Genomic DNA, 13,206 nt, shown 5'->3' with positions numbered 1-13,206 from the left:
CTCCTGCATTACCCCTATTTGATTTTGTATTTATAACCCTGTATTCACCTGACCAAAAGTCTTGTTCCTCCTGCTTTCGAATTTCACTAATTCCCACTATATCTAACTTCAATCTATCCATTTCCCTTTTTAAATTTTCTAACCTACCTGCCCGATTAAGGGATCTGACATTCTACTCTCCGATCCGTAGAACGCCAGTTTTCGTTCACCTGATAACGACGTACTCTTGAGTAGTCCCCGCCCGGAGATCCGAATGGGGGACTATTTTACCTCCGGAATATTTTACCCAAGAGGACGCCGTCATCATTTAACTATACAGTAAAGCATCATGCCCTCGGGAAAAATTACGGCTGTAGTTTCCCCTTGCTTTCAGCCATTCGCAGTACCAGAACAGCACGGCCGTTTTGGTGTTTGTGCTGCAAATCCAGATCAGTCAGTTATCCAGACTGTTGCCCCTGCAACTACTGAAAAGGCTGCTGCCGCTCTTCAGGAATCACACGTTTGTCTGGCCTCTCAACAGATACCCCTCCGTTGTGGTTGTACCTACGGTACGGCCATCTGTATCGCTGAAGGACGCAAGCTTCCCCACCAACGGCTAGGTCCATCGTTCTTGGTGGTATAAATGAATGAATCTGAAATCATACTCTTGCTACTCATTGTCAGCAACGAGTAACACCAAGCTTCTGTCTTTAAATGGGTTGTAATATCTATGATGCGTTAGCTTTTATGTGTTGCAGTCCTGTGTACGAAGACATTAAATGCTAGCCACATTGGCATACAAATTGAAAAGTATAGAGGAAGGAATATCGCTTTTTAGATTGTAGTTTGGAATAATGCTTTCAAACTGCCGATTATCAACTTCTGTTGGTGTTTTAGGTCACGAAAGTATCGTCACTGTAATCAAATGAGCCGCACCACATTGTTCGTGACAGTTTCCTCGTTAGAACAGGACGTAATTCATGTATATACCTATAAGATTAACCGAAATATTCTCGCTTGACATTTAATGCTTTTCGGTAAATGGCCAATCACTAAACACTTGTTAGGGAAAACATCGTTCATTCAGTTCTGAACAGAGCACAATATATTGTCATTAATTACTCAAAAGCATAGGAAATAAATTTTACAATCCGGAAAACTGAATATGCGTACTGGTCATTATTTGTATCTGAATTGTTATAGCGGAGATATTCTGAAACATACCGTCTGCGGGTGATACCCGAGTTCGATGATAAAACGTCTTAAAATTGCCTTACATTACCTCCGATGTATCAATCGTAAATGGATTTCTTTTCTGGAGTAATTCCGTCTTTGCTTCCACAGAAACGATTACTCACTATTAGAAAACAATTATAATATTCATAAATAGAGCACTTCTCACTCTGTCACAGAAATGGTCAAAGTATACACCCACTACAGTATTTGGTTTTTCCCTTGCGAATTAAAGGTGCTGGTAGGAAAGAAAATCGGTTTCAAAACAAACTAAAATCATTTCCTTTGGACCACAACCATACTAACGATTATCTCCGTACTACAGTAATTTAATGGACATCAATATCTCACAGATCAAAACTGTATAGATACTAGGTCATCCTTAACTGCGTTTTTTTAGATAAAGATTGAGCGACTGAAAAGGAATATTTCACGTTACATAAGTTGTTTAAGGAATGGTTCGAACCATATGTTTGTAAAACACATATGTTTCAAAAATAAAAATTGTGTCTTACACTGAATTTGCCTTAGGTTGATACTAAACAGTGTGTGATACGTAGGTTACACGGTGACAGTCATCATTGTTAAATCTACTTGAGTTGTTGTCGACAATCTAACATTGTTGGAGACAGCTGTAAGTTCTCATAATTTATGATTTTTAAATTATTAAAAGTCTGTGTTTAGAGATTTGTTTCTCACCTACGGACGCTTGGCTATTTATTTCTGCAAATTAGACGTCATACCAACATTTGGCTCTTCAGAAGAATAGTTCTGGTGGAGTAAATTACTATGACAACCTGTCCCATCTCCACTTCCTATGTACGCTTCGCTCCATTTTTCTACATATTTGATGTCATAGAAACTTTTGGCTCTTCAGAAAAATAGTTCTGGTGTGGTAAACTACTACGGCAACCTGTACCACCTCCATGTTGGCTGTCGCGAATGTTGGGGCTACTTGGCATTTGTTATTTAGATGGGAATATTATTTACTAAAAATGTACGACAGTATGCCATCTTAGGCGCTGTGTAACATTAAAACACTTGAAAATGGCATTTTAAGCCGAAGTCATGATCGTGTAAATGTAACACTGCAAATAAAAAACAGACTAGTGGCGTTACGGACTTTAAAGAAATATATTATGACTGTGACCCCATATTATGGAAAAAAATAGTAAAATGTGTGCAGCACATAAAATCAAACAATGATTTTGATAAAGCAGTAATGCAATTGGAGACCAGTTTAGACATTGAATTAGTAATTTAAGTAAGTACTGAATAAAGTTTTCTGTATCAGACGAATCACTTTGGAGCACACTTTCAAAATTTTCACTTACATAAATGTTATTTGGCTTTTGGTACATAATGTGTGCGCTCTGTCCTTACTTTCAATGTACCGTATCCTGTTTTCCTTAACTTTATCGTCAGCAACTATTCTATCTCTCGTCTCTGCTGAAGTGTAGTATGTTAAGTACTTTTTACAAATTTCATGGAGTTTGAAATTATGTCTTCCGGAAACCGCAGTGAAATTATTGAAAAAGAATCCAAATCTTTTCAGTTGGAGCTCGTGTTAAGATGGTCGCCTCTGGTTTCCGTAATGAAGGCGAGGGAAATCTCTTTAAAAAATGCATCGAACCCGTCACCTCTGGTACACCCATTACGTTTCAAGATTTAGAACACTTAAACATAATTGCCATGCAGAGACCATAAGCCGAAATTTTGATTAATTTTGCCGTTAAACTGTAGTAAACATCGGCTGCATAAGGAACACACTACTTTTCTTCCTTCGCGTTATCACAAGCAACAGTGGTGGAAGAATGAACTATCTTTTCGTAGTCCGTTTTATCTCGGGCAGTTGTCTTACTGTATCTTGCAAACGTTCGACAACTGATCTGGTAATCAGCGGGTGTATTATGAAGTGATAATCCCTGGTATTTTACCATATTCAGTGCTGCAATCATACCGTCTGGAGAAACTTCGTCACTGAGTGTGCAGTTTTACGATTTTTTAAAAAAAATACTAAAAAGCTACAAACAAAACCTGCAGGGCTAGGTTGTCATATGTGGAAACCAGCTCCGTAATTTTTATGACAAACAATACTAAATAGAAACTCAGACGAACCCGAACTGGAAACACAAACTTTGAACGTAATCTCAATATTTATACGTAATAACATTGTGCAACTGTTAAATGGTAACAGACAATAGTTGTGATTGTATGCACAGCAATTAATGACAGTTAATTACATCAATAACAAGCTGTAAACATATAAAAAGTACCAAAAAGATTCGTAAAACTATCTAAAGGAACCATAAAATGCCTATGCCTTAACCAGAATATGTGATGGTTCTTCTGTTTTAGTCCAGTAGCAATTTTTAGTGACTGGGAACTGCGGCGAGTGACAACAAAACCGTGCGACAACCTGCCCAGCTCTCGCCCACTCGTTACATGAACTTACAGATACTTTTGTACTGCCTGTTTCAGGATGATGTATACCTGGATACCACAACCAATGTACTGAGAAAAGGTTTCCAAGAAGCGTCAACCGAAGAAGAAGAAGTTAATCGCCTTTGACAGAGCCATACGACAAACTACTTCGTTCAATCTACAGAGAGGCCAATGTCCTTCACAAAGAATTTTTGGCACATTCGAGTTTGAAAACAAGGCACTGTATTGTGTAGAAGTAGATTCATAGGGAGGCTTACTTGTGAAATACACACTTAGATAAATACAGTGTGGAGAGCAAAGACGTCGGGATCGAGAAGTGAATTATTCAGCGTGGCACTGTAATGTCTAACTCCTAATACTATACGCCGTTCGCAACTTCGGCCTCTTTCAAACGTTACGGTGTTTTCAACTGCTGCGGTAGCAATGTCTAGGTTGACGGAAATCTGTGGAACACCCATGTCTGAAATCGTCAGTAATCATTCTTTATCAGACAACTGAATACGTGATCAGCAATTTTATTTGGTACTTTACAAATAATTCGCCATCTTTGATAAAATTATACCGGTGTGATGAGCCGAGTTGAAGCGTTGTGTTGTCGCAAAGTTTTGACGAGTTTCCTACACGTCATCTTCAGGCGAAGTAGTCTTGACCAGAAAATGCCAAGTAGGAAACTCGCTAAATTATTGCGATAACATGGCGTCACGAGTCGGCTGACAACCAGAGAAGATTTCGTTAGTGAAATCGTCTCGATCTCAGTTTCTTACGTAATTAACGATACAACCGGGTTCGGCTTTCCGTCGTCATCAGATCTGTTAAAGAAATGGAAAAAACACTAGTGTAACGTTACTAGGTTTAAGTGACTAAAGAGCTCAGAAATAAAACTAACAATACTTGATAAAGATAACTTGGCTAACAGCCATGATATAACAGCGTCAAATTTTTTGTACTCGCAGGTACATGATCGAGAGTTAGATATCATATTGGGGCGCCCTAAGCTACAGTCGCTCAAAGCTGCTCTCGCTGTGGTAATATAGGATCCGAACTTGACACTCTCAGTTGTATAGACACTATACAGACGCTCGAGGGCGATCTCGCCATGGTAATATAGGTTCCGAACTTATCACCTTCACTAATATAGACACTGTTAATCGAGTGGGCTATTAATAATTATTAACAACAACTCTGGTAGTTAAAACGACAGTAAACCGTGTAAAATTGGTATAGGCCCTAAGTAAATGTTGCCTGAAATGTGATAAATGAAATCGTAACTACGGTGGTGAGCAAAAAGTAAGTATGGAAGTAGTTTCCGTGTGATGTGTTACTTCCATGTAAGATAGCTCGATGAAACATGAAACATACATGGAAAGAACTACAATACAGTACAGAAGGTAACTGAGAGAAATACGCAGTGAGAACAAATAAAATGACACCTTTATACTAAGACAATAATTTCTCTGATATCGCCGCATTTAATGATGATCCACTGGACATTACAAAAGACGGAAAATGGTTTTTAATAGGGATTATGATGAGAGCGGACGGCAATGCATACTCTGCACCGTGCTCCCACGCTGGCCACGAGGTTGGCTAGGAGCTCTTGTCGCAGACCGCTTCATTCCTCCACCAGTGCGGCTGACAACAGCTGGGTGGCCAAGGGTGTGTGTGGACGTACTGCAATGTCTCCTCAATGCATCTCACACGTTGACTACCTGTTGAACAGTATTCCTGGGTACATTGTAAGCGTGCATAATGCATGCTGGAGCATTGTCAAAAACGGTCGTTTTGGTGGTCTGGATGTTATAGTGTAGTGAGGCGCAATGTTGCATAAACCTTCTGAGCTCCAAATCTGAGAACACGGTATACTCGCTAGTCGTCTTTTCTACCGTGCATTCGGACCTCAGTTCATTTTTGTGGATGGCAGTGTGCGGCGACATCGAACTGCGCAGTTGGAGGAGCCTTTGGAGCGACTACTCGACTGGCCTGCTCGTTCTCCCGACTTAAACCTTTCATTGCGCATTTACTCTCGGCGGCTACCGCCCTGTGGGCGTTATTTTCACCCGGTGCGTATATATACGACTGTAGCCGTCTACTGTTCTATTGAGATAAAAATGAGAAGCAAAATCCAGTATTGTCTGTGTAAATCGTTTCCTTTTTTCAAAATCTTTGTTCACAAAGTACTTGATTGGGAGAAAAAATACAAACCATGTTACATAATAATACTTCAGAGTGTGATATCTCTCGAAACAAAAAATCAAACATAAAGGCACATTACATTTTACACAAATGCATCTTGTGTCACTTCGTTTATCTTGTTTTGCACATACAATACACCTCCTCTGGGAGGCCTTTCTCTTTGCAATTCCTGGGATTAGAGAGATAAAGTGGCGCTCGGTTAGGCGTAAGGGATTGTCACCATCAGCCGACCTCCTTTCATGACGTCCCTCTGTTTGCGGTTGGTGGTGAATCTCTAGGATGATAAGTTTATGTTGAAAATCAGACACTGAAATATTTCGTCCCGTTTGAGTTTTATATAATGCATGCGCACTGAGCAGGGACAGATCCACCAAATGAAAAAATACTTTTCTTATACCACTTTACAGTTTTTGGTACACATTCTACTGAACTTAGCATCATGTCGCTCATGTCAACGACCCCCATATTTTCAGTGTAGCTTACGATCCAAGCTGGTTTTGTTTTTGGTTCATTCGTGGTTCAAATGGATCTTAGCACTATAGGACTTGACTTCTGAGGTCATCAGTCCCCTAGAACTTAGAACTACTTAAACCTAACTAACCTAAAGACACCACACACATCCATGCCCGAGACAGGATTCAAACCTGCGACCGTAGCGGTCGTGCGGTTCCAGACTGTAGAGCCTACAACTGCTTGGCCAACCCGGCCGGCGGTTCATTCCTGGCTCTGTCAATTTTGTCAGTCGCTGTAATTTCACTTGTAGGGCGAGTTGAAAGCATCCTCACTTCCCGCTTGTCCTGCCACTCGATCTCGCCTTTTCTAGGTTTTATTGACAAAGCCGGCATGCCTTTGTGGTCACTCTGTCGTGCAAATAAGAAAATAACGTTGGGCTAGTGTACCAATTGTCAACATATAATGTGTGATCTTTACCAAGGTAACGTTCAAGTAAAGTGAGAACAATGCCTCCAAGTATTCCTACATTTACACCAAAGTCAGTTTCTTTTTTTATGTCTGTTGCTACACCCACATAAATAATAACGTCAAGAATAAAACCAGTTTCACAATCACATAACACAAAATTTTTTACACTAAATCTCTGGCATTTGGAAGGAATGTACTGCTTGAAGAAGACACGACCTTTGAAGAGAACTAAACTTTCGTTAATGCACAAATTTTTAAAATCATAGAAAGCACCTGGAAATACTTTTCTTAACTGATCAACAGTTCTACGTAATTTCCAGATCTTCTCATCTCCAGGGTGCTTACTGTTATCAGCAAAATGTAACATTCTAAGTAACAGAAGATATCTACCTCTCGGCATGATTTGCGCAAACATTGGAGAAGACAGTAACTGACCATTGTTCCAATAACTGTTTATTTCATTTTTTCTCACTTGAGCCACGAGATCATTTACAGCAAGGAAACAGTAAACTTCGTCACTGTTTGTGTTTTTCTAACGTTGCAGTCTTGATTTTTCACTGGCATCATTACAAAGGTGTTCATAATGAAAATTACATTGTTCAGCTACGTAGCTCACAATTTCTTGGCTAAAGAAACACTTGAAAGCAGTCGTATAAAATAAATAAATCCTATAAATCGAGGATTTTGCAACAGGAACCACTGTTGTCGAAATTTACACTTTAGGGTCGAAATCAGTCTTTCCATCTAAAATCAACTGTTTTGTGTCTCTTAGGAGATTTTTCAGGCATACGCTCGGGCTCGTCTTCGAAATCGGAGAAAGAATCGACGATAACATCAAAATCTGGATCTGCATTTACTGGTTCAACGTGTGTTGGTTCACAAATATTTTTTTAATATTTGTGGTGACAGATTTATCTGCCAGCTCGTCGTCGTCATTATCTGTCCATCCATAATAGTTGGACTGGGCCTGATGATGTCCCCGTCGTCACTTTGGTTTAGAATACTCTGCAGCTCATCGTCTGTAAACGGACGGTAACGTCGCGTCATTTTATTCGGTAAGGCGGAAACGGCCGCACACAAACTAGGCGATATAGCGATACGAATGAACTCAGTAGAAATAGAATTCAGCATTAAATAGTCGTTCAGGTATTTGCTAGTATTCCAACAGTTAAACAGCATACTTGCGCAACAGTTACCTCCGACTCGCTGGCGCGATTGTCGGCGTTATACGTAACTATACGTCTGTAGCAGGGAACAGCTGTTAGTATTTTTTATAGAAAATAGTATATATACGTCTGGAGCATTGAAACGATTAGCGTATATTTACGTCTGGAGCTGTGAAATGGTTCAATCACATCGAGAACATGTGGGTTGCGTTAGGGAGACGCATAGCGAGCGCCACGTCCACGTGCACCAAAGATCATGCTTCAGTTGCCATCTGCGCTGGTCGACGAATGGGCACCATACCACAGGAATACCTTACCAACATTGTGGCTAGCATGGGAGCACCCTGTATTATCGTCCGTTGTGATCATACACACAACTAAGAAACATGTCTCGCCTTTCGTAATGTCCAGGCGACCAACATCAAATAGGGCGACTTTATTGTGATTATAGTCTTTGAATGAACGTATCATTTGTGATCCTTCTATGTATGGGCCAAGTTTTGAGCTATATTACTTGACGGCGACACATCATGCCAAAGCTACATTCGTCATTAAGTTTTGTACATAGGGTATGTAATTAAAAGCCTCGATTGCCTACATTCTGAATTCAGTCCATCAAGCGTCACATAGCGATCTCTCTGTAAAAAGCTTTGTTTCTCTGTGATTGTGGTAGCAAGAGAAGGTCCACTCTCTAAGGCGCAGGAGGTTGGTGTACTTGGCCACATATCGAGTTGCAGCTATTACGTCTCCTTATCCTTGATAGGCCACAACTTTCAGCACGTCGGTGCTGGGCAATGGAACGATTCCTCCATAGGGTGGAATGTAAGGGAAGGTTTCTTCTCACAATTCCCGAATCTAACCCCCTGCTACTCTTTCCTATGGAGTTACAAGAAGCCATTACTGAAGAGTAACAGGGAGGTATGGTCTTTGGGCCTGTGTCCTTGTACAAGAGAAGACAGGGACATTCGAGAGAACGCAGCAAAATGTTGTGCGTTGGCCTAATCCATGCATCGAGTCTGACGGTCCATAAACTGAACAGGCGCTATGAACAGAAGTAGGTCTTACAAGGTGAAAGTTTATATTTCATGTGTACAATAAATATTTATTGCTGACCATTGCTTCCTTACCTTAGACTACCCCGTTTAAGACCTGCTACAGTTTGCGAAACCATAATGGTGTGGGACAGTTAATTCAGCTACACTGCAACAAAGGACGCGCACAATCGTTCCACCACCGACGCTTCCCACCCCCAAGAGTAGAGACGTTCGTCTAAAGAAAACGAAAGAAAATTTCTCTCTTCATACCAGTCAGCATAGTTTTTTTCCGTGTAAGGTACATAACGGTACACTCTGTCTCCAAACAAGTACTCCGTTCTTGGTTGCCTATGTTTCTTAACAGCCGTATCAATTTCCGTTCCTAGCAGATAAAACATTTATACTGCGATTCGATTCCAGGATATGAAGGAAAGAAAAGATAACTGACATTCTGCTCTACCATATTTCTCTTCAGGGACAAAATTTTATGGCCTCACAAAATGTGGCAAAACGGTTTACGGTTTTTCGAGTGGAACAAAGTGCGACGTAATAGCATCCTTAAAACTACGTTACAGAACAGAGCTGCAGGACTGAGCTACTGTCTTCTGCTTGCACTATGTTTGGATACCAACAGGAACTTTTAAAAATATTCTGCTGCGTTTCACATCCCTGCTAGGATTCTAAAATTAGGAATGAAAATTTTTCACTAGTGCTTGTTTAATTACAGACTCTTGCGACTACACTTAACTTGTGTCTGCTGATTTTGTGATACATTTTTCACATGATAGCTAAAGGACTGGGACTGTAGTGGAACGTGTCCGCAGATGTGCTTAATAAATATAAATTTAGTTTAGTTCTAATTCTTATCTTCGTAACTCTTTTTTTTTTGTCGCAGTTGGCAGTGAAGAAGATGTTTCGAGCACAAGATTAATACCTGAGAGCACAGTGGCTACTTCAACGGGTAAGTCTCCTTTTTCCTCCTTTCTCCTACTATTATCTTCATGGGCAGAGTATGTTAATTCGATTTCTACAATTTTAGTGACATAAAGTGACCGGTTCCTACTCCTTCCTTCCTGTTGCCGTACCTTTCGCCCTGTGACGCAGCTTGTGTACACCATGTGCCTGCATTTAGTGTTATTCCATGTAAAAGTCTGAGAATGTTTTCGAAATGTATGCCATTTATGTAAATGAGGCGGGACGTGGGAATGAGGGAGGTATTCAGCTATTAGGATGTGGGAAACTGAATAAATGCTGCATCTAGTCTGATCAGCATACTGACCTTCGTCAGTTCTTCAGTAGGATACGGCACCGACGCACGCGCTTCACCGAATAGCGAAAGCGGCGTGCTAACACACAGTTATTCGGGCGGGTCCACCTCGGTGAAGAGGTACACGGGGCATTTCCACGCACTGTGGCAAGTATTTTAAAATTCAAGTGAACTTTAGAACCATAACATGACACAAAACTAATGGCTGAATATAACCCACAACATAGCTATGCCATTCTGTAATTTAGTAATAATATATTCAATGGGAAAAATGCTCTTCCCATAGATGTAAACGAAGTTTGAATATCTATTTTGAATGGCAAAGTGTTATACATTTGAAAATCGAATTCTTTTTCAGAGACATGTGCAGTATCCCCTGAAAAGTGGTTGAAATATGATTAGGAGCCATAAATAAATATCTGAAAGGAAACAGAGAGCGAAGCAGAAAAACGTAACTAGCACGTCTACATTCAAATCCGATTATGGAGTGTCCTCTGACTTTTTAAGAACACCATGACTTGAATGTTCTAAATCTAAATATTAATCGAAATACGGGTACGGATAAATATCGTACTCAAAGACTCCTATCGAAGGCTCTATGGGAAGAAGTTTCCCGTTGATTTCGTTTTACAAAGTCAATGGAGATAGAGCAAAACAAAGTGTCAAATTACACTAGCAAAGTCGGGAAAGCTTGACATCGAAGCCTTGATAAGAAAAGCTCATTTCTATGTGGCTCTTCGGCATTATAATTTTGTGTGTAGTATGTGTCACACCAGACGGCGTAACACAGAGATTCAGTAAAACTGTGATATTAATTTTAACAATGATGATTCCAGAAAGTTAATGATGAGGCTAACATTAATGCAGTTCCCACAGAATCATACAATCTGCTGCAGCCTGCCCCCCCCCCCCCCCCACCTCTTTCTCCGTTTTTTGTGCATCTTCTTCTACTCACCCTTTCACAGTCCGTCTCCTCTTCCCTCCAGTCTACATCTCTTCCTCACTCCCCCCCCCCCCTCTGTCCAACTCCTCCTTCCCCGCCATCATCTCCTTACCCCCTCTCTCTGTTCATTTTTTTCACATCCCCTCCTAGTCCATCTCCTCTCTTTGACCTTGAGCCTTCTTTTACTTATATTCCAAATGAACCACCACTGGGAAACGAAACCACTTAGAATCAATGGGTAAATCGGTTGAGATAATTATTATAAGGGGTACAGGAGAGATATCTCCAGTTGCTGCATATGTGTGAATATTATCTTCAGAGCTTTCTCATGGTTTCAATCTGTATCTATGATCGAGTAAGTCTACTAAGTTTCCGCTGATTAATATTTCATAGTACTGTTCTAATCATAAGTTGATAACCTATAAATATAACCTTTATCTTTCCTCTTAAAACGGACTTCTAAATAAAAACAAAAAACACTATATTTTCATTTATTTTTTGCTTGAAGCTGTATAAGAGAGGAAAGAATATATGTACAAGAAACAATTTGTCTAACGGTTTAAATGCTCTGATATCTAGGGTCAAATTCACTACCAGGAATATATATTGGTACACTTACCTAATATCTTGTGGGGGTCTCGCGAGCACTCAAAGCGCAGCAACACGACGTTTCAGGGACTCGATTAATGTCTGAATCAGTGCTGGAAGGAATAGAGTCCATAAAAACTGCAGGGAATGTCATAAATCCGTAAGTGTACGAGAGGGTGGGTATCCCTTCTGCACAGCACAATGCAATGCATCTCTGATACGCTCAATAATGCTCTTGTCTGGGGAGATTAGAGGCCAGCGGAAACTCAGAAGACTGTTCCTGCAGTCACTCTATAGATATTCTTGACATCTGGGGTGACGCATTGTCCTGGTGGAATTGCCCAAGTCTGTCGTAATGCACAATGGTCATGAATGGATGCAGGTGATCAGACATGATGCTTACGTACATGTCTCCTGTCAGAGTCGTATCTAGATGCATCAGGGGTCCCATATCAGTCCAATTGCGCACGCAACACACCATTACAGAGCCTACACCAGCTTGAACAGTCTCCTGCTGACATGCACGGTCCATGGGTTCACAATGTTGTCTCCGTACTTGTACACGTCCATCCGCTCGAAACGATTTTAAACGAGACTCGTCCCACCAACAGTCCAATGTAGGTGTTGACGGGCCCAGGCTAGGCGTAAAGCTTTGTCTTGTGCGCTCATGGAGGCTGCACGAGTGGGCCTTCGGCGCCGAAAGCCTATACCGACGATGTTTCTTTCAATGGTTCGTAAACTGACACTTCTTGGTGGCCCATGCGACGGGGCGGTAAATAAAGAAGTGCGGTTGACGCGTTATCACGCGAATGTGCATAAACAAATGTTGGTTAAAAATGTTGTTGCAAATTTTTGCTCTCACGTAAGTCTCAGGGGATGATTTCTACACTTGGTGCATTAGAACACTCTTTCACACCCCAAAATTATTTATAGGTTCTGAATTAATTATTCACTCACACATGAGTACAGTTTACGCTAGGAAACAAAAATAAATCTATTATTAAAATAAAATCATTTTTTTCACGAAACAATTCAATCACTATTTTTTGGCGTCTTCCATTCTTTCACACACAATTAGCACTGGTGAGACGGTTTACAGTCTTAGTTTAATAATAATTGGACTCCGGGCAGTTATGTAGGCCGCTGTAAAGGAAAATTACTCAATCAAGTCCCACTGTCCTCTTTGTTCTTTGCAGTTTTGGCGCGAAATCACAGACAGCCACATGTTCACTTACTCCGATGTATATCACTTAGTTCCTACTCACACAAGTAATCATAGCACTTCCAGTTCACAAAATATGTGCTTGCACACTTGCACTATTGAACAATGCTCTTCGTCGAAATAAATCGGCGCGAAAAAAATTTGTCAGACGACCACATGGGCCACACTCAAGTGGGGTTCGCTCGCCACCCCCCCCCTCCAAACCGACTGACCCC

General features: G+C 40.7%; 1 protein-coding gene across 1 annotated transcript in view; it reads left to right on the top strand.

Moving 5' to 3' along the window:
* Positions 1–13,206, top strand: part of LOC126284620 (protein sidekick-2-like) — a 685,635-nt gene that overhangs the window by 264,578 nt on the left and 407,851 nt on the right. Inside the window, exon 2 of the mRNA XM_049983689.1 lies at positions 9,867–9,932. Within this exon, the coding sequence (XP_049839646.1) occupies positions 9,867–9,932 (66 nt within the window). The remainder of the gene's footprint in view (positions 1–9,866; positions 9,933–13,206) is intronic.

The sequence above is a fragment of the Schistocerca gregaria genome, chromosome 8 (assembly GCF_023897955.1).
Source record: "Schistocerca gregaria isolate iqSchGreg1 chromosome 8, iqSchGreg1.2, whole genome shotgun sequence".
In the NCBI taxonomy this organism is placed as follows: Eukaryota; Metazoa; Arthropoda; class Insecta; order Orthoptera; family Acrididae; genus Schistocerca; species Schistocerca gregaria.
This window is presented reverse-complemented; position numbering and strand designations above follow the sequence as displayed.